At 43.7% G+C, this 23,474-nt stretch overlaps 1 protein-coding gene across 14 annotated transcripts in view; it reads right to left on the bottom strand.

The window, feature by feature from the left end:
• NAV2 (neuron navigator 2) overlaps nucleotides 1-23,474 on the bottom strand; it is a 767,244-nt gene that overhangs the window by 269,341 nt on the left and 474,429 nt on the right. For all 14 annotated transcript variants that reach the window (XM_015434980.4, XM_065528383.2, XM_074014039.1 and 11 more), the window contains 2 exons: nucleotides 18,885-19,002; nucleotides 9,042-9,094 (listed from right to left, as the gene is read on the bottom strand). In XM_015434980.4, coding sequence (XP_015290466.2) covers nucleotides 9,042-9,094; nucleotides 18,885-19,002 — 171 coding nt within the window. The remainder of the gene's footprint in view (nucleotides 1-9,041; nucleotides 9,095-18,884; nucleotides 19,003-23,474) is intronic.

A 23,474-nucleotide genomic window follows, 5' to 3' on the forward strand; every position in this document is an offset into this window, starting at 1 on the left:
TGGGTTGACATTATTCAGCTACCCCACTGAGGGCGTACTTTTTGAATATGAAGAAATCTTTTGATGTACCATAGTTAGAAAATATGTGACTTGTAAACAGGGCAGGGAATGACCTTCTCATGTGCACTCACTGTGAGCCAAGAGGAAACCAGGTGCCTTTTATAACCCCCCACAACAACCCTAGAAGGTAGCTTCCATCATTATCCTTTTCCAGATGAGAAGACAGACTCAGAGAAATTAAATTAACTTGCCCAGCACACATGCCCCGTGTGTGGAACCCAGGTCTGCCTGATCCCAGAGCCCATGCTTATTCTTCTTATCTCACATCTCCTTCCCACAATAGAATGTCGCATCCTGAGCCTCTGCCTATGCCTAGATGAGGGGCTAGGGTTACAAATGGAATGTTTGCCTTTCCATGTCATAGTGAGTCTTTTTTTTCTCCTTTAATCAATTTCTTTACATGTAGAATAGTATAACAGTTAAGGGAGTAGACTCTCAAGTCAGCCTTCCAGCAAACAAACCCCAGCTTGCCACTTACTAGCTGTGTGACCTTGGGCAAGTTACTCAACTGCTCTCTGTTTCCTCATCTGTCAAATGACAATAATAATTATATATGCTCTCATAGAGCTTTAGGAAGATAAAATCAGTCAATACAGATGAAATATCTAAACCAGTACCTACTCTAAGTGTTTGCTGTACTTTATTAAATAAAAGCATGGTGGAAAGTCAGGGACAAAGGCGCTACAGTGTGAGGGGAAAGAATGAGAGGTTCTTTATCACAACCCACAGTTGGCCCCTGGCAGAGCACATCAAGTGGCATCAAGGTCTAAGTTCTCCATTCTTTTTAATGGAATGGATAAAATATATTCCTCATTCTATATGACTGTTATGAGAATAAAATGAGTTAAAACATGTAAGGCACTTAGAACAGTACCTTATCATTGTTTTTGTTATCAACATTAATAAACTGGTGGTTGTGAGGGTGCTTAAATATGCTCACCTCAAGCAACACAAAAAACTCAACAAACTAAAAATTAACCACAATTCCTGAGAGTAATTACAGCATTCTATTTGGGTCCTCTGGATAAACTGAGGAAGAAAAGAATTAGGGAAAGACACTTCTAGAACAGTGCTACATATCTATTTTTTAAATCCTATAAAGAACTTCCAAATTAATACTGAGTGCTCAAAGCACTGCTCAGTGGTAGATAATGAAATCAGAATAATGGTTATGTTACAATCCTCTAGTCACACACACACACATTCAGGTCAGCTCCCTCCTTGGTCTTTCTGTCTGTCCATCTACCCATCCTGTATTTACTAAATGCTGACCACATGCCATTCACCAAAATGACAGATGCTTAGGATACTCAAGTGAAAGACATGGTATCTCCTTCAAGAAGATGAGTAAACAGACAACCACAAGAGAGTGTGTTATGCTAAAGGCAGGCACAGGACACTTGGGGACACAAAAGATGACAGGCACCTCATTATGTCAACACCTTGAGGAAACAAGTGACCTGAATATTAAAGGTCACACTGCCCAGGAAGGGGCAAGCGGGAGGTCACTCCTAGCAGACTGGACAGTACTTTGTCTGTAAATAAGTACTTTGTACATTATCAAAGTACAAAGGCATGAGAATACATGGCCTCTTTGGCATACTGCAAGGTATCTGGTCTTGCTGGGGCATAGAGTTTGAGTGGCCAAGTGGTAGGAGAGGATGGTAATCAGATCTTGAAGGATCTTCTATTCTGTGCTCAAGAGTATGGAGAGGGAAATGGGAACGCAGTGAGAGTTTTATACAGGCATGACTGAAGAGAGAGACAGACGTGGAGGTTGTTGCCACCTTTGAAAGACAATGAACAATGGCCAACACATAAAAGTGATAGCGTGTATGTGCCGCCCTGGGCGGGAAGCAGTGCATGCTTCCTGCTGATCTTGGCCCTGAGCTCTTGCTACTTTGCTTTAAATTCTAAGTGGCCTATGGACTTTTCTTCATTCCTTCTTGGTTCTGCAACATGTGTGTACCCTTAGGGCCGTGTAAAAATAGGCCCAGGGCCCAGGGAAGAGGCAACTCAGCTGCCCAAGGATCTCAGACACTCCCCAGGCATGTGGCCGGCTTTCTGGCAGCTGTTGGGAGGGCTCGAGGTCACTGGGTCTGGAAACCTGATCCCACTGCAGATGGCCTTCTCCTGGCCCAGGAGACTCTGGAGAGAATGTAGCCAGAGGTACCTGGCGCCAGGGCTCTTCGAGGCCAACTCAAGGAGCTGCCTTTCACAAGGGGCCACCTGCCCATTTCAGCTTTCATGTTCCCATCAGCAGGTCAACTCAGGCCCTTTCCAGAAATATTCCGTCTCCTCCCTTTTTGCTAACTCTCAGCTAAGCCTAACCGGTTCTGCTGTATCGGCAGATGAAAATTAAGGAGAACAAGGCTTGGTGAGGTGGAGACTATTTTTGATACCCCTTCTCTGTCACAGAGGTAAACACCATATCTCTGAAAATAGACTTGGGTTCGAGCTCCAACTCTGCCTCTGCCTAGGTAAATAATCTGGGACCAAGAGCAACCTTTTAAATCCTCAGTCCCCATGTACAACATATAGACAATAACTGCATCTTTATCATAGGGCTGTTCTGAGTGATTAAGTAGGCTCTCAGCACATAGTCTGGTACATAGCGAGTACTCAGTAAATGTTAGCTCATTAAAATCTCATGGCAACCCTGCGAGGTGTTGTTCTCTTCCACATTTCTCATAGAAGGAAGTCAAGTGCCAAGGCCAAGTGGATTATCCAGGGCTACTTATGATGGGACTGAGTGAGACTGACCACCCTGCTCTGTGACATGAGATCTCTCAGGGGTTTCCTTTGAGTCCAGTGCTATCATTCAGAGAGATGTAGGTATACAGATGAATTCAAACCCCACTAAACAAGCCCCCAACCAAAAGCAGGGTTGGCTGTTCCCGAGGCATGTCTGCTTTTTTTTAACAAATACTTAAGTCCCTTGAAAAATCATCAAAAGAGCTAACATCTACTGAGGCCAGCAACTCTGTGGCCAGCAACGTGCCAGCACTTCATGTAGATTGTCCCATGGAAGCCTTAAAACAACCCTGTGGGGCAGGTACTGTTACTACCTCTGTTATAGGAACTGGTTCCCTTACAGCCTAAGGGACACGCCTGGGTTACAAGCAGTTGGCCTTCCCAGCCCTTGCTCTCAGCTGTGATGCCTTGCAGAGGTCAGAGGTAAGTGAGACCTAATCCGACTGTGTCTTTTCACAGAAAAGAGACTGAGGAGGACCAGAGAAAGGAGGGCTGGAGCCAGGAGCAGAGCAGAAACCTGATGCTGCCAAGTTCCTTCCTAGGCTCCATCCCACTGCATCTCCCCAGGTGCTGGCCTCCTGCAAAGGAGGTGGCCTTGTCCTGGGCTACCTATCCCTACTTATAGCAGCTTTTATCGCTCATATATGGGGTTCCATAGCTTTTATTTGGGAAAATGAGGGGTTCTGCTTATGGAATAGAAGTTAGAAAATCACTACCTGGCCCTTCTCTGTGCCTAAGTGTAGATTCCTACTGTCTTAGGAACTCCAGTGTGGGCATTTTCCATAGAACTCCCTGAAAGGACAGGGCAAGAAGCAGAGCTGTGCCCTACGCAGCAGGGGCACCAAACCTGGGGTCTATGGAGCCCCAGGGCATACATGAGCTGGCCTCTGGGGTTCATGATCTGCTCAGGTTGTATGCAAAATTCTGGGGTAAGTGCAATCTGGGGAGGAGAGAGCTAGAAGATTTCTGAAGGGTTCTCAGATTTCCAAAGGGTTCCATGTCTCCCAAAACATGAATGGCCACTGAAAGAAATCTTCATTGTCATAGCAACTGCCATATACTGAGTGCTGATTATATGCCAGGAGAATAGGGATAATAAGATCACCAGCATCAAAGGGCTATTGGGAGGATGAACTAAGGGGACATGCTGTATTTGTAAAGCACTTAGAATGGTGCTTAGCACAAGGCAAACGCTGTAAGCTTTGGTTGTATTTTATCACTTTAATTATTATTATCCATTATTATCATTTTCATTGCCTCATTAGTCTTCATGAAAACTTTATGAGGTATGTATTATTATCAACCCCACTTCATACAAAAGGAAATATGAGGCTTCAAAGAATTAAGTAATTAGCTCAAGGCTGCAGAATAGCAGAAAAGGAATTGGAAACCTGGCCTGGCTGGTCCCCAAGTTCAGGCTGGCCCTCAGTCTAGATGCACTGAGGGAAGAAGGCAGGAGGACTCCTTGAAGAGCCCAGAGGCTCAGGTGACCCCAGGCCCAAGATCAGCTAAAGGGGAAAGCAGGCCTGGGGCTTTTTTGCTGAAAAGGCAAGCAAGCCTCCCTAACTTTGCACTTCTCCTCATCAACAACAGAAAGGCAAGCTGCTTAAAATAATTATGACGAAAAAAGAAAACCACCCCCTGCCACTGGTTATTCCCAGGCTCCAAAGTGAGCCAATGCCCCCAATGTCTTGAGTATAGTGAGTTCAAATTGGGAAGCAGGTCCGCCCCAGCACCCGCTGGCTAACCTCCAAGCAATGTTTTTCCTTCCACACTAACACATAACTCTGCTGAACACACCACTTGAAAGCCAAAGAGATGCCCCTTGGTTGCCATGGCAATGTTAAATAGACAAAACATTTTAACCAGCTCTGACGCACACACACACACTTACTTAAGGGCCAAGGGGATGAATTTGGTGGGGGAGAGGGAATGGGGGTGGGAGTGTTGTTTCTAAAGCTCCATCTCCAAGAATTTGGCCCCAAAAGCATCTGGGTCAGACTGAAACAGGGCAAAGGGCTCCTTAAAAACAAGCCAAGGCTGGGCTTGCTCCAGGAAAGGGAAGCCACTGCTGTGCCTCTCTGCCTTTAGGTTACAGTCCTGGTGCCATTTGATGAAGGCCAAGAGGAGGGCGGCACTGAGGGTTACAAATGCTGATGGAAAAGCATCAGGCTTGCGTCCCGGAAACAGCATCTCAGTTTCTCACCCAAAAGGTGTGAGTGTTACACCAGCCCACAGCAGTCAGGAGGACTGAATGTGTCATGGGCTCATAAGCCTTAAAGAACTGTGTAGATGCACATTAGTGCTGCTATAAAAATATTAACAGCTGCTTCCAACTGGGTTGTGTTTCCGTTTCCCAAATTTCATGGCTGAACTTCTGTCCACAGGAATTGATGACCTTGAATTTTTTGCTTTAGAAAACTCTGTTCTGAGGTTTCTCCCCCAGATGTAGGAATCTGTGTGATAAAGCATACAGAAGGCTTATCCCAGGTCTGAAAAGACCTCTGTGCCTATGAGTCTGTTGTACTCTGGGCTCTTCCATGCCCCTCCTTTCACCCTAGGCACAGCAGGACGAGGAGTTGATGTTGCCGAGGGGCTAGAAGAGCCTCACCAGACACAGTTTGTGGCAATTTGGTACCATCAATGAATGATTGTTTGTAAAACCTTCCTCTGTGGGATCCATGATATCCTCAGGTAAACCCATTCTCCAGAAACGGGTTCCATGCCTGGCTGTCTCCGCTTGAAATCCTCTTCCACCCATCGTCTCTTGTGGTGAACTCTCTGACCTTTCAAGACTAACCCTTTAGAAGCTATGTTGGAACCTTCCTTGTCCTGGGGGTAGAATAGGTCCCCACTGTGCCATGCACAGATGTCTGTGGGCGCAGCTGCAGTAGTCTATTGTTCTAATTGTTCTCTGGTCTCTTGCCCACTCATCTGAGTTCTTTGAGGGCAGGGATCACATCTTGGTCACCTGTGTATTCAGCTTGGCCTAGCCCAGCACCTGGCATTAGCAGGCACTCTGTGACTGCTTGCAGATTGACAGTCTAAAAGTACACAATGCCAAGCCCATTATGATTACGCACTGCTGCCCCTGGAATCCTCTAAGCCATATTCCACAAATGTCTGCTTTCACTTCCCTATCCTCTGGGAAGACCGCAGGAGTTAGGGCAGAGAACAGAGCAGCTGGACAGCCTAGTGGGTTAGGAAGAGTGAAGGGAGGGAGAAAAAGGTGCCCTCTTCCAGGGCTTGCTCCTCCTACAAAGCTCATGCTCCTAACCTACCCTTTAGCTGAGGATACGAACTGACCCACTGAAAACTGAAATAGCACCCACTCCATTCCTGCTCTGAAAAAAAAAAACTGCTTTTGTCTCCATTATTAAAGGACCCTAAAGGTGCTCTATCTGTTTTCTTAGGGAGTGACCACATTAACTCTATGCTGACTTTCTTTTTTTCTGGCAGAGCCCGTTACCCTCCTAACAGGATACACTTCCCAAGTTCTCATCTCATTGTGTGTCATCTTCCTTCTGCCATGCTTTCCACATATCTCCTCCTTTGGTATCCTCCAAACAGGCAATATTTAGCAAACAACCAATGTTTATTATTGGCCACCCATATAAAGTCTAATTAGAAGGTTAACCACCTAGGAATCTAGAAATGGTGGCTCACACCCTATACCATATTCTCAAATTATACTTGAGCAAAATATGCTTGTGTGCACACAGGTGTCCTATTAGCCAGAAAATCACCCATGCCTGTCTATCAAAAGAACTTCCTGTGTGATCTAGTGAGTTCTGCTTTATGAACTTGTCATTGTTTCATGATGTAGGGGCAAGAACAATGATCCTATTGTCCTTACCATCATCCTACTTATTTCCTACAGAATAGAATAACTGTGGCAGAGGTTCTTACATTTTCCTGGACTCACATCCTGTACGCTGAACTATTCTCTGCTAGGCTTACCACAAGACTGTGTCTGCCTCCCCACCCCTAAGCTGGAACTAATTATCACAGACAATTATAGGATTTTATATTCTTGTATTCTAAAAAAAAAAAAACACACACACACACAGTTCACACACACAAAAACAAAAACAAAACAATATAGCACTGGCATGGCTGAAAGAGTTATGGAGAAACTGCAACACTGCATTGGTGCTATGGTAGTATTTATAAGTAACTTATTTGCATATAAATTTGCAAAGAGGAATCTGAAGTGACAATATTACATGTTGAGCATCTCAAATCTAAAACTCTAAAATCTGAAATACTCCAAAACCCGAAGCTTTTTGAGCATGACATGAGGCTCAAGGAAAGTGCTCAGTGAAACACTTTGGATTTTCGGATTTGGGATGCTGTAAATACAATGCAAATATTCCAAAATCCAAAACATTTCTGGTCCCAAATATTTCAGATTAGGGCTACTCTGTATAAGCTTGGAAGTAGACTCTAACAACAAGCAAAACCTCCAACAGAAGGTGCTTAGACCCAGCACTTTGGGAGGCCGAGGCGGGCGGATCACAAGGTCAGGAGATCGAGACCACGGTGAAACCCCGTCTCTACTAAAAATACAAAAAATTAGCCGGGCGCGGTGGCGGGCGCCTGTAGTCCCAGCTACTCAGGAGGCTGAGGCAGGAGAATGGCGTAAACCCAGGAGGCGGAGCTTGCAGTGAGCCGAGATCGCGCCACTGCACTCCAGCCTGGGCGACAGAGCGAGACTCCGTCTCAAAAAAAAAAAAAAAAAAAAGAAGGTGCTTAGAATACAGGTGCACCAAATAGAATAAAAGGTTGACGATTTCCACACACCCGTTCTACATGCACATTATAATGGGCTGGGGCAATTGCATCAGTACCTATCCTGGAGGGAAATAATGCATCTGTTTCATATGAAGATAGGACTACATGTGTAGCATGCCTGCACTAAAATTAAGTCTTCTATCATCCAAATTTTCTCAATTATTAATACCCTAGACAGCTGCAGTAGCTGCAGCAAAAATAGCAGCCCAGTTTTTCCAAAAGTCAAAGTAGCCATGAGATGTCAGCCTGGGGACTTTCCTATGTAAGGAGTGGTTGGTCTTTGGATCAAAAAGAAAGAAAACCTTCAGTGGAACAACAACAACAAAAACTTTTTCAGAATATAAACTGGAAAATGACTCCCCTTCCATACATACACTGACATCTTTATTAAAAAAATGTTTTTGTGCACAAAAAACAAAGCCAGCTGAAAAGGCTGCCTATTTGCCCAAGTCATTGGGATAACAATTCAGAAAACTAAACAGTAAACCCAAGGAATGCCAATCATTTTGGTTTATTCTGATATGAGACCTATCAAACTGTGCCTACTCAAAGGAGGTAGGATGGGGTTAGAGAAGCAAATTATGCCTTTTTTTTTTTTTTTAGATTTCTGGAAGCGAATGTCCAGCAAAAAATAGTTGTCCTTAAGTTGCCACCTTCATGTTTTAAATAGGTTATTAGTGTTATCTTAACAGACACTGAAAACATACATTTTTTTTGTAAATATTCATGCTTGAAATGTGTTTTGAAGTGAAAAACTAAGTTGATGTTTTCTGAACTCAACAATAACCATAAATTTTAATTCAAAGATTATGTGCAGGACATGCAATAAGAAAAAGAACAGATTTTTAAAAGATTAGTTTTGGGGGTTATGTATAAAGCTATAATATCAGAGCTTAAATGCATCATGCCAGAGAGAATATCACTTGCAAAGGTTATGTTGAAAAGCTTCAGATGTGACTGCACATTTCACATTTCCTGTCACAGTTCTGATTTCACATCATTCTAACCTTTAAAGGCAATCTGACCACATGCTCCAGTTTCTGATTAGTAAGATACCATCACCTCATCCATGCCTCAGCTCCACACACAAACACATATTGATGTGGGTCTTTGAGGAAGCAGAACGAGTCATAACATTTCAAGTACTAAACATGTATATGTTTGTACCAGTTCTGCATAATTTGTGTCTAAGAGCAAGGACAATATTTCACTTTAACTGTCTCACAATCTACATAAAAATCACAGCCATTTTTCAATAAATGCCAACAAATGTCAGAAAAGCAGAACACGGCTATTTGGAAATAGCTGTGAGTTTATTAATATAATCCCCTGGAGTAAAGCATCTGGTTTGAATGTTTTCAAGATGGCCAATATCATTTAGAGGCAGGGCTTACTGACAGAACTCAAACATTTGCTACCTATGCACCACTTACCATTTGGGATCTGTTCTTCGGACAGCCATTGATGTCTTCAATCTTTTCATTTGCTGAAAAAGGAAACACAAGTCAGAAAAATAAATCACCAGAGAGACACTTTCAGTAGTGATGTTCAGGACACTTGAGGCAACCAAGTCCTAAGGCCCATACCAGGGTTTGTCCAATCAGTGCAGGCATGTGAAATACTGAGACACATCTAGCAAGCTTCAGGACTTACTCATCGAGCTGCCGTCCTCCAGGGACAGCTGGGGCAAGGTCGTCATCTAAAACAGAGACAACTGCATCGATGACAATCTTGGAGTGATGGAGCATCGTGGAAATGCTTGGAGACTGGGAAAGAGAGTGAGCTGTGATTGTACTTTAGGCTCTTGGAAAGGCAAACACAACTGTCACAAAAGACAGAATAGTTCAGAGTGGATCAGTCCAGCTACAACTCAGCTCCCAGGGACAAAAGCCACAAATGAAAGCATCTCACTCCATCTTTGGCCAGACTAATATTGCTTTTGTTTGTCCTAATAACTATTCCCACAGCAGTGGCAAATGGGGAAAATGAGAAAGTGAGACTTTATCACTTTCTCACTATGTGACTTGACTAATGCCACACAGTAAGTCCAAATTACATCAAGGGACACACATGTGTGAAGTCGTATCACCCAGCTACTCAGAGAAGTGATAAAAAAAGGCTGCATGGCATTCACAGGAAATCAAGTACTAATACAAAGGAGGATTGGCCCAGCTTCCCAGGGTGAATGCAGTTCATCATAAGTATGGAGGAGTCCCTGGCACGACACAGTCCAAGATATCTATGGAGAGACTGTGTTTGAGAATACAGCAGCACAAGAAGGTCAGTAAGCATAGTGGTTAGAGCACTGGCTTTGGAGGCAAAGATATGTTAGCGTGAATTCCAGCTGCAGAGTTTTTTAGCGTGTGACATCAGGCATGTCACTCAACCTCTTTGGGTCACAGTTGCCTCATCTGTAAAACACAGTTACTACTACCTGCTTCACCAGAGAAGCAATGAGAATTAGATGATGTCAGTAAAATGCTCAGCATGGTGCCCAACACGTAGTAAGTATTTTCTAAATGGTAGAATCATTAACCCAGTAATATGTATTATACTCAGGCCTCTGTTCTCACAGCACCCTGTACCTGTCTCTGTTTTGTTCTTAATCATCCAGTACATAACTCCTCCTTTTCTTGTTTCCCCCAACTATGCTGTGAGACCCTGGCAGACGTGTATAGTTTATGTTTCACATCTGTATCCTTAGAGCTTAATAACTGCTCACAAAATTGAATTCCCCAAATAAAATCATGTCATATTTTAATAAATATGATACCTAAAACTTCCATGAAGAGAAAAGCCACTGGAAACTGTCTAAAAAAGATAATAGAATAACAGTGTCCCAAGCCTCCAACATTTTAGAAATCTGAACCATTATCTCAAATTGAATTTATTTTTTCTCTACTATTTCTATCTTGAGAGAAAAGTGAAAATTAAGAAGCAAGCGAGTGGCAGAAAATTGTTTAAAAATCTGATCACCATAAAACAGACTGGCTAGTGTATATTCAGTCTAATCTACACCTTTTTTTAGAACTTGCCAGAAGTAATAGATGTTAAGGTTTATGACCCACCTGGGAAAATCCCAATCTTCAGAGATCTAATTGCATTTTCTCAACTCCTCTTAATATAAGAACACTAGGATAGGCATTGTAGAAAGCCTTGCTCCCAAAAGAGGTGCCATGAAAACCACAAACAAGGCGACCACTGAATGGAATCACTTATGGGTGTTTGTTCTTCTGTTTATTAGAAGATATAATGAGCCAGAATATATCACTAGCATGTAAACTTCATAAGAACAGAGATTCTTATGTGCTTCGTTTCCTACCATCACCTCAGAGCTTAGCACAGTGTCTGGCACACAGGAGCCACACAATAAATACTTGTTGAATGGAACTAAGAAATAAGTCTTTGAATATCTCAATGAATCAAGAAATCTTGATTCTTGAGCATTGAGATGAATCAAGAATAGCTGCCTATTTTCAGGCAGCTATCCTTCCACTTGTAATACAGATGTACATACTAAAGACCAAAAAAACCAAACACTTGACAAATGGCACTCTTTCATACATGGGAAATTATGGCAGGCATGAGCTCTGACCTTGGATTTTGACACTCAGCACTGGAAAGAATAAATATGTGGCTTTTGAGAATCAAGGCCAATCAAGGTGTCTTCCAACTGGATACTCGTGATGGCCAAAGTCATAAGTCATTGGATTCTGATCAATACTTACTTCAGCATTAGGCCATTAGTGCTCATTACAGTAAAGAATGGATAATTGTGATCCTAAGAAGTCATTTGGGACATTTTAAAGATTCTTTATATGCCACCTGAATAATGAAACCAAAGGGCTTGGTCTAATTTCTCTTCTAATTCCTTTTCATGGTCTATCACCTAAACCCAGTCAGGTGCTCTTTGAATTTAAATATCATGGCTCTTACAAGCATAATACTTCCATTTTACAAAAGTCAAAATAAACTGATGGGGTAGAGCCTAATTACAACCACTGTAAAGAGTATATGGGAAGAGATGAATCAAATGACTAATCCAATCTCAAAATAAATAATTAATAAAACTACAAAACGAGTTTTGGGCCTCCTAGTTTCCAGTTTCATATACTTGAAACACTTCTCCTTTACTTAAATTCCCAGGAATTCCTATGGTTGTCATAAATAATTAGAGTGCTAATAGCAGCTCTGATTCTGCTGGTAAGAAGGAAGAGCTTGGTCTTCGAAGCTGAATTTATTAACTCAGGGCAAGGGGTCCTTGGCAGCATCCCAAAAGCAGATAATCAAAGAAACAAAGGCACTTATCCCCAAAGTCCTCATCTGTGATTAAAACTGGCATCTTTAAGTGCCAATAGTAATTTATTTATCCCAGCGTATTCAAGACTTTCTTTGCCCCACTAATGCAGTAACCCGCCTGCATGCAAGGTGACAAGTTAGTGACTGGAAAGCATCAGTGCACTTTTAAAATAAGAACAGTGGCATCAAGCTTATTACTTTTCAAAAGACTTCATTAAAGGATTCAGAGCATTTCAGTATAGCTTGTGCATCAATGCACTTACCATCCCTGGCAGTTAACAATCCTGCCAATGGGAAGAGACAAAAACTGGCTCCCCAGAAAGGCAAATGACTTACCCAGGGTCACATAATGGTAGTAGAATATCAACAGAAAGAAGGGATAGTCCTACATGTTGTCTGAATTTCCTGGTTGTATGCAGAGGCAGCCCAAATGGTGGTGGAAAAGAAGCTGCTATCAGGTCTTCCCACTTCTAAGAAGAAATTCTCTCTCTCCCTTTGCTCCCCTTTTCTCCAATCCTCCTTTGTTCATCTTTTCCTTCCTCTCTCAACTCTTATCCATTTTTCTCCTACCCCTTCTTTCTCACTCCCTGCTTCCCTTGCTCCAAACTCTTCTGGCATCCTCCCTGAGTGACAGCAACGTAAGCAAAGGAGGGAGGCCTGTCTCTCTCTTGATTCATGCTGTTTATCCTGGCCTCATAAACCTTCTTAATAATTCACAGAGATGCCACTGTGATGGGCTGGCAGGCAATTGTCAACTTGGGGAAGCTCATGACTCAAGAAGATAATCACACTAACAAGAGGCTGAACACACAGATCCAACCTTAGCCACCAAAGGAAGGCTCCTAAAGAGCAGTAGCAAAAGGCCCACTTTCTGCCTTATGGAAGATGATGGCGGAAAAGTCCCAAACAATCCCACTATCTAGGAGGCCCAGCTCCAAGGGTGTCTGGGATAGATGAAGACTTAAGAACAGGGCATGTAAAAAGCATTTAAGGCCAGGCTTGTGGCTCACACCTATAATCCCAGCACTTTGGGAGGCCGAGGCAGGCAGATCACTTGAGACCAGGAGTTCCAGACCAGCCTAGCCAATATGGCAAAACCCTATCTCTACTAAAAACACAAAAAGTAGCCGGCATGGTGGTGCATGCCTGTAATCCCAACTACTTGGGAGGCTGAGGTGGGAGAATTGCTTGAACCCAGGAGGCGGAGGCCTCAGTGAGCCGAGATCATAACACTGCACTCCAGCCTGGGTGACAGAGTGAGACTGTCTCAAAATAAAACAAAACAAAAAACATTTAAGATTTTCCTTGAAGTTACGCATCGGATGTCCCTTCCCAGCCTGAAAAATCAACTCTTCAACCACCAGCCCTTGTTCTTAGGCTAAAGCCCAGAATTTGTTGCCTTATACCTGGTGGCCCTGCCCGACTTTGCCTTGCTGGCCCTCTGGCTCTCCTCTCTACACACTATTTTCTCTGCTGGGAATGCCCTCCCTGACTGCTTTGCCTGTCTCACTCTTAATAAAGTCTGAAGTCTTGGCTTATAGGCAAGCTCCTTGAGGAACCTTTCTGTGATTGCCACCTTCCCACCATCCCCACTCCGTCCTAGATCGGGTCTTAGCACCCGACCCATGATGGAGTGGGTCCTTAACCATGCCATCATCACTACACTCCTCCCGGGCCTAGAAAGGGGCTGTCCCTTAAAAGGCACAATCTTGCTGCCTGCAAATTTTGATGGGCTTTGATTTAGATATGTTTTCTTTTTAACTTTTCATTTTGATATAACTTCAAACTTACAGAAAAGTTACAGGAATAGTATAGAGAATTCTCATATACCTCATCCATTCTCCTTTCCTTTCTCCCTCTCCTACCCTCCCCCTCTTTATCTGTAAGGCACACATATCTTTCTTCTGAGTCATTTCAGAGTAAGCCACGTGGATCATGCACTTTGCTTCTTATGCTTAGTGTTTATTTCCAAAGAACTAGGATATTGTCTTCCATGGTACAGCTATAAATTCTGACAATTTAACATTGATTTAATTCCAACATTCCAGTTTTGCCAATTGACTAAAAAATGTCCTTTAGACCATGTTATTGCCCTGCACAGGATGCAGTTCAGGATTATATAGTGCTTTTAGTTGTCACATCTCTTTAGTCTCCTTCATCCTGGAACAGTTTCTCAGCCTTTGTCTTCCACAGCATTCACATTTTTGAACAATATGGCCCAGTTTTTTTTTTTTTAATAGAATGTTCCACAATTTGGGTTTGTCTGAGATTCCTCATGATTAGTTTCAGGTTTTCCATCCCTGACTGGAATACGACGTAAGTGATGCTGTGTTCTTCTCAGGGTATGACCTCAGGAAGCACATGACGTCCATCTGTCTCTCACCAGTGATGTAATTTTCATCACCTAGTCATGATGTGACCTGGATACTCCAATTAGTACTTACTTTGTTTCCCCTTGCAGCTAATAAGCAATCAATAGAGAGATATTTCGAGACTATGCAAAAATCCTGCTCCTCCTCAAATTTTCCCTTCTAGATTTCAGCATCTGTTGATGATTCTTGCCTTAACTCCCATCTACCAGATGGTTGCAACTCCCTCTACCTTTATCAGTCAGCGTTCTCCTGTAGAGTCCAGCCCTCTCTTCTCCTCCATTGATAGATCTATTTTTAAATGTATCTATTTATTATTATAGGCGTGTGGATTCCTATTTTATTTAGTGGCTATAATCCACTGTTGTCCTCAATTGATTTTGATGCTCACACTGTCCCCAGATTGGATTGTTCTTTGTAGCCCTACAGGGAAGAGACACTACCAAGGGGAGGACTTAATAAAAGAAGAGCTGCTGTGGTCTGAATGTTTGTGTCCTCCCAAAATTCTCTATTCAGGTTTAATCCCTAACGTAATGGTGTTTGGAGATGGGGCCTTTGGGAAATAATTAGGTCATGAGGGTAAAGATCTCATGAACAGGATTAGTTCCCTTATAAAACAGGCCCAAGAGAGCTTGATCATGCCTTCCTTCCATGTGAAAAGATGGCTGTCTGCGAATGAGGAAGTGGGCCCTCCCAAGACACAGAATCTGCCAGCACCTTGACCTTTGACTTCCAGCCTCCAGAATCATAAGAAATAAATGTCTTTTGTTTATATGCCACTCAGTCTAGTATTTTGTTATAGCAGCCTGAATCTCAGACAAGAGCTTTTGAAGGATTCCAACTCTCCACCATTAGAACTAGTGCCTGAAAAAGTAGTAAGCTGCCCATCACAGGAAGTAATTAATAGAGGTTGTTGACTACTTTTTACAGAAGCAATTCATTCATCAGATTGGGGCTTTTAAAGGCCCCTTCCAAACCTGACAGTTGAGAGCTGTGGCAGATCCCTAGAAAGTAGAACAGTGTGATATAGAATTCAGAGGAATGTTTAGGGGAGTACTAAATGCTGAGAAGGGGAGGCCAGGCGTGGTGGCTCACGCCTGCAATCCCAGCACTCTGGGAGGCCGAGACGGGTGGATCATGATGTCAGGAGATCGAGACCATCCTGGTTAACATGGTGAAACCCCGTCTCTACTAAAAATACAAAAAAATTAGCCGGGCATGGTGGCGGGCACCTGTAGTCCCAGCTACTCGGGAGGCTGAGGCAGGAGAACGGTGTGAACCAAAGAGGCAGAGCTTGCAGTGAGCCGAGATCACGCCACTGCACTCCAGCCTGGGCGGCTGAGCGAGACTCTGTCTCAAAAAAAAAAAAAAGAAAGAAAGAAAGAATGAGTAGGAGCTTGCCAGTCAAAGAACAAGTGCAGCCACTAGAATTCTGTCCAGCATAAGATGAAAATCACCAAGATTCCAATTCTGGGAAAATTTTTTGTAGATACATAGATATGGATCTCTCTCTCTACATATACATATATGTATATTAAATATGTGTACACATACAAATATATCTTTTTACATTTTCTTTTAATGGGTATGTATGGGGGAAAGCATGGACTTGAAAGGCAAAGTGTTCAAATGGCCAGTAGTTCAACATCCGAGTTAGAAGATGCTTCTCCCCCTCTTTCACCAAGAGACCTGCGTTCATAAGACAATCTAAGAGTAAATGCTCTGAGCTGGCTGATAGACAACTGAGGAAAGAAGTCACACAGGAGATGCCTATGATTGCTGTCTTCTCAATCCTCCTTTTAGTCTGTTCTCTACATATAGAGCAGAGTTTCCAAGCCCCAGCACAACCAGTCTGGCGAGAGAGTCACATGCTGATATCCAGCCTTACTTGAGGAGTCTCTGGACAGAGCGATCCTGTGCTTGAGGGTTTAGGGAAGCAATTTAGTGGCCTCAGTTGTGGCCTGAACAAGTGGTGCTAACTTGGGTCTCTGGAACTGCAAACCAGTACCCTAGGCCTAAAGACGCCACTATCTAGGGAAGTTCATCTCATCTGAATAGATTCAGGGAAGCATCCTCCTGAACAACGATAAAACTGCTAACTTACATTTTCATAGCACTATGTTTAGAAAATGCACAACATACATACTCCCATTTGCCTCTTCTGAGCCCAAGGCAGACATGACTAATCTATCACAATATACTGACACAGATATTGAGACCTCATCATCCTTCTATACATACCTTTCTAGGTAGCTGCTGCCAAGTGCTATCCAGGAACATGTCATAGATTTCAAATATATGTCATATTTGATACCTAACTTGAATTTCATAAGATGGCTATAAGATCAGACAAGACAAGTATGGATATCTGCATTTTAAAGATGGAGAAACAGGCAGCAGAGCTGATCCCACAATCAGGAGGAATGGAGCTGGAATGAATGCAAGACCTCTCAGTATGATCCTTTTTATACTCCCTCTCCTGCTGCCTGTGCCAAAACCTGGGAAGGTTTCAGGTAGAAAAACTCTCCACAGCTGCAAAACTCAGTCAAAGTAGGCCCACATGCATAATGTGATTCTGCTGATGTGGGCTTCAAAACCCAGTTCAGGTGCAAGTTGTATTTCCATGAAGACCATACCAAAAAAAAATGGCACCCCTTCCTCTGAGGTTCTTGGCCTTCCACACATTTGTTCTTTATTCTTAGCAAGGAGTACAGTGCTGGAACATGTTGGTGCTCAATAAGTGGTTACTAAAGTGAAAGAGGACAAAGCCCTGCACTAAGTTCAGCATCTCTGGAGTAAAAAGTGATATAATATAGTAGAACAAAGAACAGAAGCATTAGAAGCAGACTAGCTGGGTTAGAATTCCCACGGAAACTAGTCAGGTGACTTTGGACTACTAAGCCTCACTGGGCCTCAATTTCTGCATCTGTAAAATGGAGAGAACACCACTTACTTCAAAAGGGTTTTGAGAAAATGAGAGAAATTTTTAAAGAGCTTTGGACAATAATGATGAAGAGTAGGAGGAAGAGGAAGAATTGGAAAAAGGAATGTGGCAGACAGACTTTACAGAGACCCCCAATGATGCCTGCACTTTGGTATTCATGCCCTTGTATCATCCCATCCCCTTTGAGTGTAGGGACCTGTGACTTGCTTCTAACCAACAGACTATGGCAAAGCTGATAAGATGCCATTCCCACAATTATGTTAGGTTAGGTAAGATTCCACCTTGTTAGCAGACTTGTTTCAGAAGCTTTCTCCCATGCTGGCATTGAGGAAGCAAGCAGATATTGGGAGGCCTATGTGGCAAGGAGCTGAGAGCAGCTTCTAGGAGGTGATGGTGGCCTCCAGCTGACAGCCACCAAGAAGCCAGGACCCACAGTCTTATAATTGCAAGAAAATTAGTTCTGCCAACAAACTGAGTGAACATAGAAGCAAACCCTTCCCCAGTCAAGCCTCCAGATGAGAATGCAACCCTGGGCAACAGCTTGGCTGAAGCCTTGCAGAGGCACCCAGCTAAGTTATGCCCAGAGTTCTGATGCACAAAAGCTGTGAGATATAAATACGTGTTGTTTTAAGTGGCTAAGTTTGCGATAATTTGTTATACAGCAACAGAAAACTAATACAGAGAGAGGAGGAAAAAGGAGAAGAGGAGAATCAGTGGTGGGTAGTCTTAAGAAATAAATAATAAGACAGCAGGGAAAACAAACTCCTTTCTCTTTGAATGGCAGCAGTAGTCCAAATGTTTCAGCTAAGGCCAACCTTCTGTGTTTTCAGGTACATATTCCACCAATTTAAGCAGAGCTCCAACTATGAAAGACTACTTCTCACACTTGAAGGGTAAGCAACTTTTCAACAACAACACGCCAGAGAGGCTGGGCCCTGTCCTCTCCTTGCATCTTCTCCCTTAGTCAAGGCTACCAGCGACAATAATCAGGCTAATGCTGTCCAATTGACCTCCAAGCCTCCTCAATCTGCTGTGGGCTCTCAGGCAGGCCCACGGGGTGGTTGCCTTAAAGCCCAAGGCAGAGCTGTGGCCAGTATCCACCCACATGCCTTCACTGGAGGAACTCTCTCCTCCCAGCACATGACCAAGGCATGAAAAATTCCACTGCTCAAGTTCCCGTCCCCTAGTATTAACCAGGACCATCTAACCCTCTCTGGAGTCTTAGCCTTTGATTTGTCAGACCCAAGTAGAGTTGGCAAGATTAAACCAGCCCCATGTTACTTTTTTTTTCGGAAATATTTCCAGAGTAATCCACAAAAGTACCATACAAAGGGGGAAATGAGAGAACCAGAAAGATAATGGGAGGCAAGAAGTGGGGCAGAACACCTCTTCCCCAAACCACCAGCATTTCCCTCTGGCCTTGGCCAGCCTTTCTTCTAAGAGAATCAAGATGATATTTCTGTGTATGTGACCTTAACAGGAAAAGCATAAAATCAATGCTGGTACTCACACAACCTGAGTCAAAACACGAATCAAATAAATTTGTCAAGACGTGAGACAGAAAGCTGCCTTCTGAGAGATTTCAGTGTTCTGTTCCCCTCACCCCAGCCTTTTGGGATGGCTCCACTGTAACTCATTACCCACAAGGTAAAATCTGCTCTTACCCACAACCTGGATAATCTGGGCCAGGAGGACGCCATCTGTCACATCTTGCTGGAGATCCTTGATGAGACGCTTGTGGCCAGATTTGGCTAGATAATGATTGGCCCAGTCTGTGTAGATCTGCAAGAAAAGCAAATAGGCAACTTTAGGAAGCCAGTCGGATCCCCTCTCAGAATCTGAGACAGCTGCTCGGGCCGGCACAGTGGCCACTGTCCCTTTGGCGAGCTTTCAGGGCCAGCCAGCACCATTAAAATTCAGTGCATTGTGCTGATCACGCATTCAGCTAACCATAGCTGGGCCTTAGCCTATTGAGAGAACTGCCGTCAAGATTCAGGGAAAAACTAAAGAAAGCTTCAAAACATGCAGAGGCCTGAATGAGACAGGGGACACAGAACTAAACAGTCTGCTCCAGACGGCTTTGAGAGGCTGCAGCTTTGAGAGGCTGCGACTCTAGATGCAAGCAAAGTCTCCCCCACCCCTTCCCATCTTTTTCTCTTTATTGAGAAAACGTATGGGGAGGTTACCACCCAACAGGCATCTCTTAATGGGCCATTTCAGGGTAAGGAGGGCTATTGAGCTATTCTGAGTTCTCAGGAGCCTGGGTCCCTTGAAAAGAAGCCAAGTATGAAAACAGAGCCCTTCAATTACTCTTGTGTGAGTGAAGTTATTTATGGCCTCACAATAATCTCAAATTTAATCGGTTTAATTTAAAAGCCAGGCATCATTTTCACTGTTGGGATTCTGTGAACAAAACCCAGCAAATTCCAACATATTTAAACACAACACTGTTGTGTGCAGCATTTTAGAAGGCAAAGACTGGCTGACCCATGGAATCAGGAGAGCAGACCCCCTTGGGGAACATATCTGACCTGCTCTTCCTGGTCACAGAATGGTCAGGACAGAAGAATATTTTCTTTCCAAACAGGCCAACAAGCACAAGAAAACTCTTGCCTGAAAATTTTCTCCCCAACCATCAAAGCCAAAAACAAACAAAACAAAAAACCTTCTCACTGATTTTGAGTGCCAAGTTCCATGCATGGATTTGTGAGTTTGCCGAAGAGTGTATACATGAACACATAGGCCTTAGGGTATCAGCACCTCTTTTTTTTCAGAGGGATAGGAACAAATGACTGGAAAAAAGAGAATGTCCTGCCTCAACTGGTTAGTAGCAACAGGCTCAAGTACTAATCCCATGATGTCTCCACCAAAATGAAGGTGATCATTCTACCTCAACCAGTAGGCCTGCTCTGAGGATCCATGTGACTCCCAGAGCAGCATATGGTCTTATCTTCACCCTCCATCCTGTTCTTCCACATGCCTTTCCCAGTGTAATCTCACACAATGGTCATGGCCCCCTCCCCCAACACTCCTGGAATGGGAACAGGAGCCGGGGTCAGGTTTGCTAAGCAGAGACCTTCTAAGGAGGCAGCATCTCTGGCTACTCCACCTGGGGACCATGAGGGCCTCATAACAGGAAGGGATGAGGTGGAGCTGCATCATCTGGTTCATGAAGAGATGACAGCTGTAGCACCTGTCCACCACCCACCCACCCAGAAGCTCTGTCTTCCACTGCAGAGGCACACCCACGGTGTACTTCTATTTCACAACACAGTCCAAGGATCCAATCCTTAAATCCATGCTAGTCTCCTTCCCTGTGACTCTCCAGTTGTCAGAGACCAACAACCCAGTAAAGCAAGAGTATTTTCAATTTTATAAGCACAAAGAAAGCTCAGGAAGTAGACCATCACCTTTGTAATGACAATGGCCAACTTGAAATTTGAAATTTAAAAGATCATTAAAGAAAATTATTAAGAGGGAGAGAGGAAGGAAAATAAACATTAAAAGGAAAAGAGGCAGACATGGGTTCCAGTCCTGGTTCTGTAGGCTCCACAACAGTAGGGATTTGGGTCTGTTTTGTTTAATGACGTATGCCAAGTATCTAAAAGAGCACATTTGAAAGAGTGCCTTATGCAGAGAAGGAGCTTAATAAATCCACCTAACATACAGTGCCTACTACACGCCAGGCACTGACATAAACATTTTACACACGTTAACTCACTCAATCCTCATTCTATGTGGCAGAGGTTATTATTGTGTTCACTTTTCAGAATAGAAAACTGAAGAGCAGAAAGGTAAATAACCTGTCCAAGGTCACAAGTGGCACAGCCAGAATTTGAGCCCAGGCTAACCTATTTTACAATCCTTTCAACATTCTACAATGCCTCCCTGAATACAAATATGAATGTTAATCGAGTTATTTATCCCTTCCGTGGCATCCTCCTACTGACTCTAGGTTCATGTCTCTATTATGTTCTCAGTGAAAGAATTTATTTCTTCCCAAGACAGAGTCTCATTCTGTCACCCAGGCTGGAGTGCAGTGGCATGATCTCAGCTCACGGCAACCCCTGCCTCCCAGGTCCAAGCAATTCTCCTGCCTCAGCCTCCCAAGTAACTGGGATTACAGGTGCATGCCACCACGCCTGGCTAATTTTTGTATTTTTAGTAGAGATGGGGTTTCACCATGTTGGCCAGGCTGGTCTCTAACTCCTGGCCTCGTGATCTGCTCATCTCAGCCTCCCAAAGTGCTAGGATTACAGGTGTGAGCCACTGTGCCCGGTCCCAGATTTTAAAAGTAATCAAAACCCAAACCTAGATAATTTCCTTGCTATCTGAATGCCTTTGGATAAGTGACTCTACTTTTCTGGGTTTCAGTTTACTCACCTGTAAAATGAGTACAATAAGGCCTGCTTCAGAAGGTTGATGTGAAGACTCAGAGTGGCACTGTATGGAAGTGCCTGGCCTGACCCACATGGGGGCTCAGGAAGTGAAGGCAACTGGGGAGAAGGGCAATAAAGAGGCATGGTCTGGAATTGACAGAGTTGCTTTAATCTTAGTTTCTATGCTACCAATTCCCTCTGAGCCCTCTGGCCTAAGTGTTGTCATTTGCAAGATAATAATACCTACATCACTGGTATTATGAAGATGAAATGGGCTCATATATACAAAGGTCACAGAATCCGGCACATTCTAAGTGTTCAGTAAATAAGAGTTAATAATAAAAATTTTTATTAACAGCTTCATGAAATGGGCCATAACAAAATCAGTCACAGCCTCCACCCTGAATCTCCAGGATACAAATGACTCAAAGATTTCTTCCCCTTCTCACAGCCAAATTTCAAGAGTCTGGAACATCCCCTACCTGGAATCACAAAGTATGGCAGAGTGTAAAAGAAAAACAAGTCAGAAACTGGCCAGGCTGGTATATAAAGCAAGTCTTCCTTCCTTAACTAGGGGATGCACCACACTGCTCTCTCAAACCCCAGAGGGATTTCCTCAGCTACGTGGGAGGCACCATGAAGTTTAAAGTCATGTGCATCTAAAACATCAGCTGAGTGAGACGTGAACATCAACAAGGGCACAGCTGAATGGGATGAGATGCCGGTGCCTCAGCTCATCCCTTCTTAGATGATTAAGGTTCTTTAAAGTAGACGTACTGTCTCTACAACTCGGCTTCTTTGTGAGTTTGCATAACCCAGCAAGAAGCCGAGGTTAAACTTATTTTAACAAGTACACATACACACACACTGCGATTGCAGAGCCATGGTGAGGCCACACAAGTATCAGGTACACTCACAAGAACCTCTACAGGATAGAGTGGTTGGAAACAGCTCTGCCAAAGTAAACTTATCATTCTGAAACAAGAGCTCTTCTCTCAACTTTAATTTACCTACACACCAATGCCAAATGAACTTTCATAGGGCACAGCTCTAATTGTCTGTTCAAAAAATCATCAGTGGCTCCCCACTTCCCACTGAATTAAAGGGACACTCTTCACTCTTGAGTCAAGGCAGACTCATCATCCGTCTGTTCTACCCCAGAATGTCCTCCAACCTTTGAAGGGGAGGCAGCGTGTGTAGAAGAATGGAGCCTTTGGTATCTGACCTAGTCAAGCGGGCCCTTGGCCCCAGGCAATGTTAGTTTCTACTAATCTTTCTGTTCTTAGGTTTTATCCTCCATAAAACAGGGATTACATCAAGCATATTAAAAGGCAGGGGCTGGCAAACTGCAACCCAGGCCAATTCTAGCTGACCACCTATGTATGTAAACAAATAGGTGGTCAACAATCTCGGGACAGGTATCAGGACACAGACTCATCCATTTGTGGTCTCTGGTTGCTTTCGTGCTACAAAGCAAAGCTAAGCAGTTGTGACCGAGAGACCTGTGGCCCACAAAACCTCAACTACTGACTTCCAGCTCTTCACAGAAAGTCTGCCAGTCTATAAGGACCAAATGAGATGATACATCTACGCATACCACATGCTCAGTAGTAATAATACAATAACCCTCAGGAAAACCAGACACGCCCCACACTTCCCTCTCTCTGAACTCAGCCTATCCCCTCGGCCCAGGTACCTCTGCTGCTTGAGGCCGTCTAGTCCAGCTCAATTCTAATGCCCATCCCCCATCAAGTCCCTCTTAATTTCCTCACCCAAACCTCAGCTGCCTGTGATATAGCAGATGTAGATAACGTGTATGCTGGCACCACCTTTCCACTCCCACTTGCCCATCTCTGCACTCCTGGTAGTGCCTCA

This window comes from Macaca fascicularis, chromosome 14 (genome assembly GCF_037993035.2).
Source record: "Macaca fascicularis isolate 582-1 chromosome 14, T2T-MFA8v1.1".
NCBI lineage: Eukaryota > Metazoa > Chordata > Mammalia > Primates > Cercopithecidae > Macaca > Macaca fascicularis.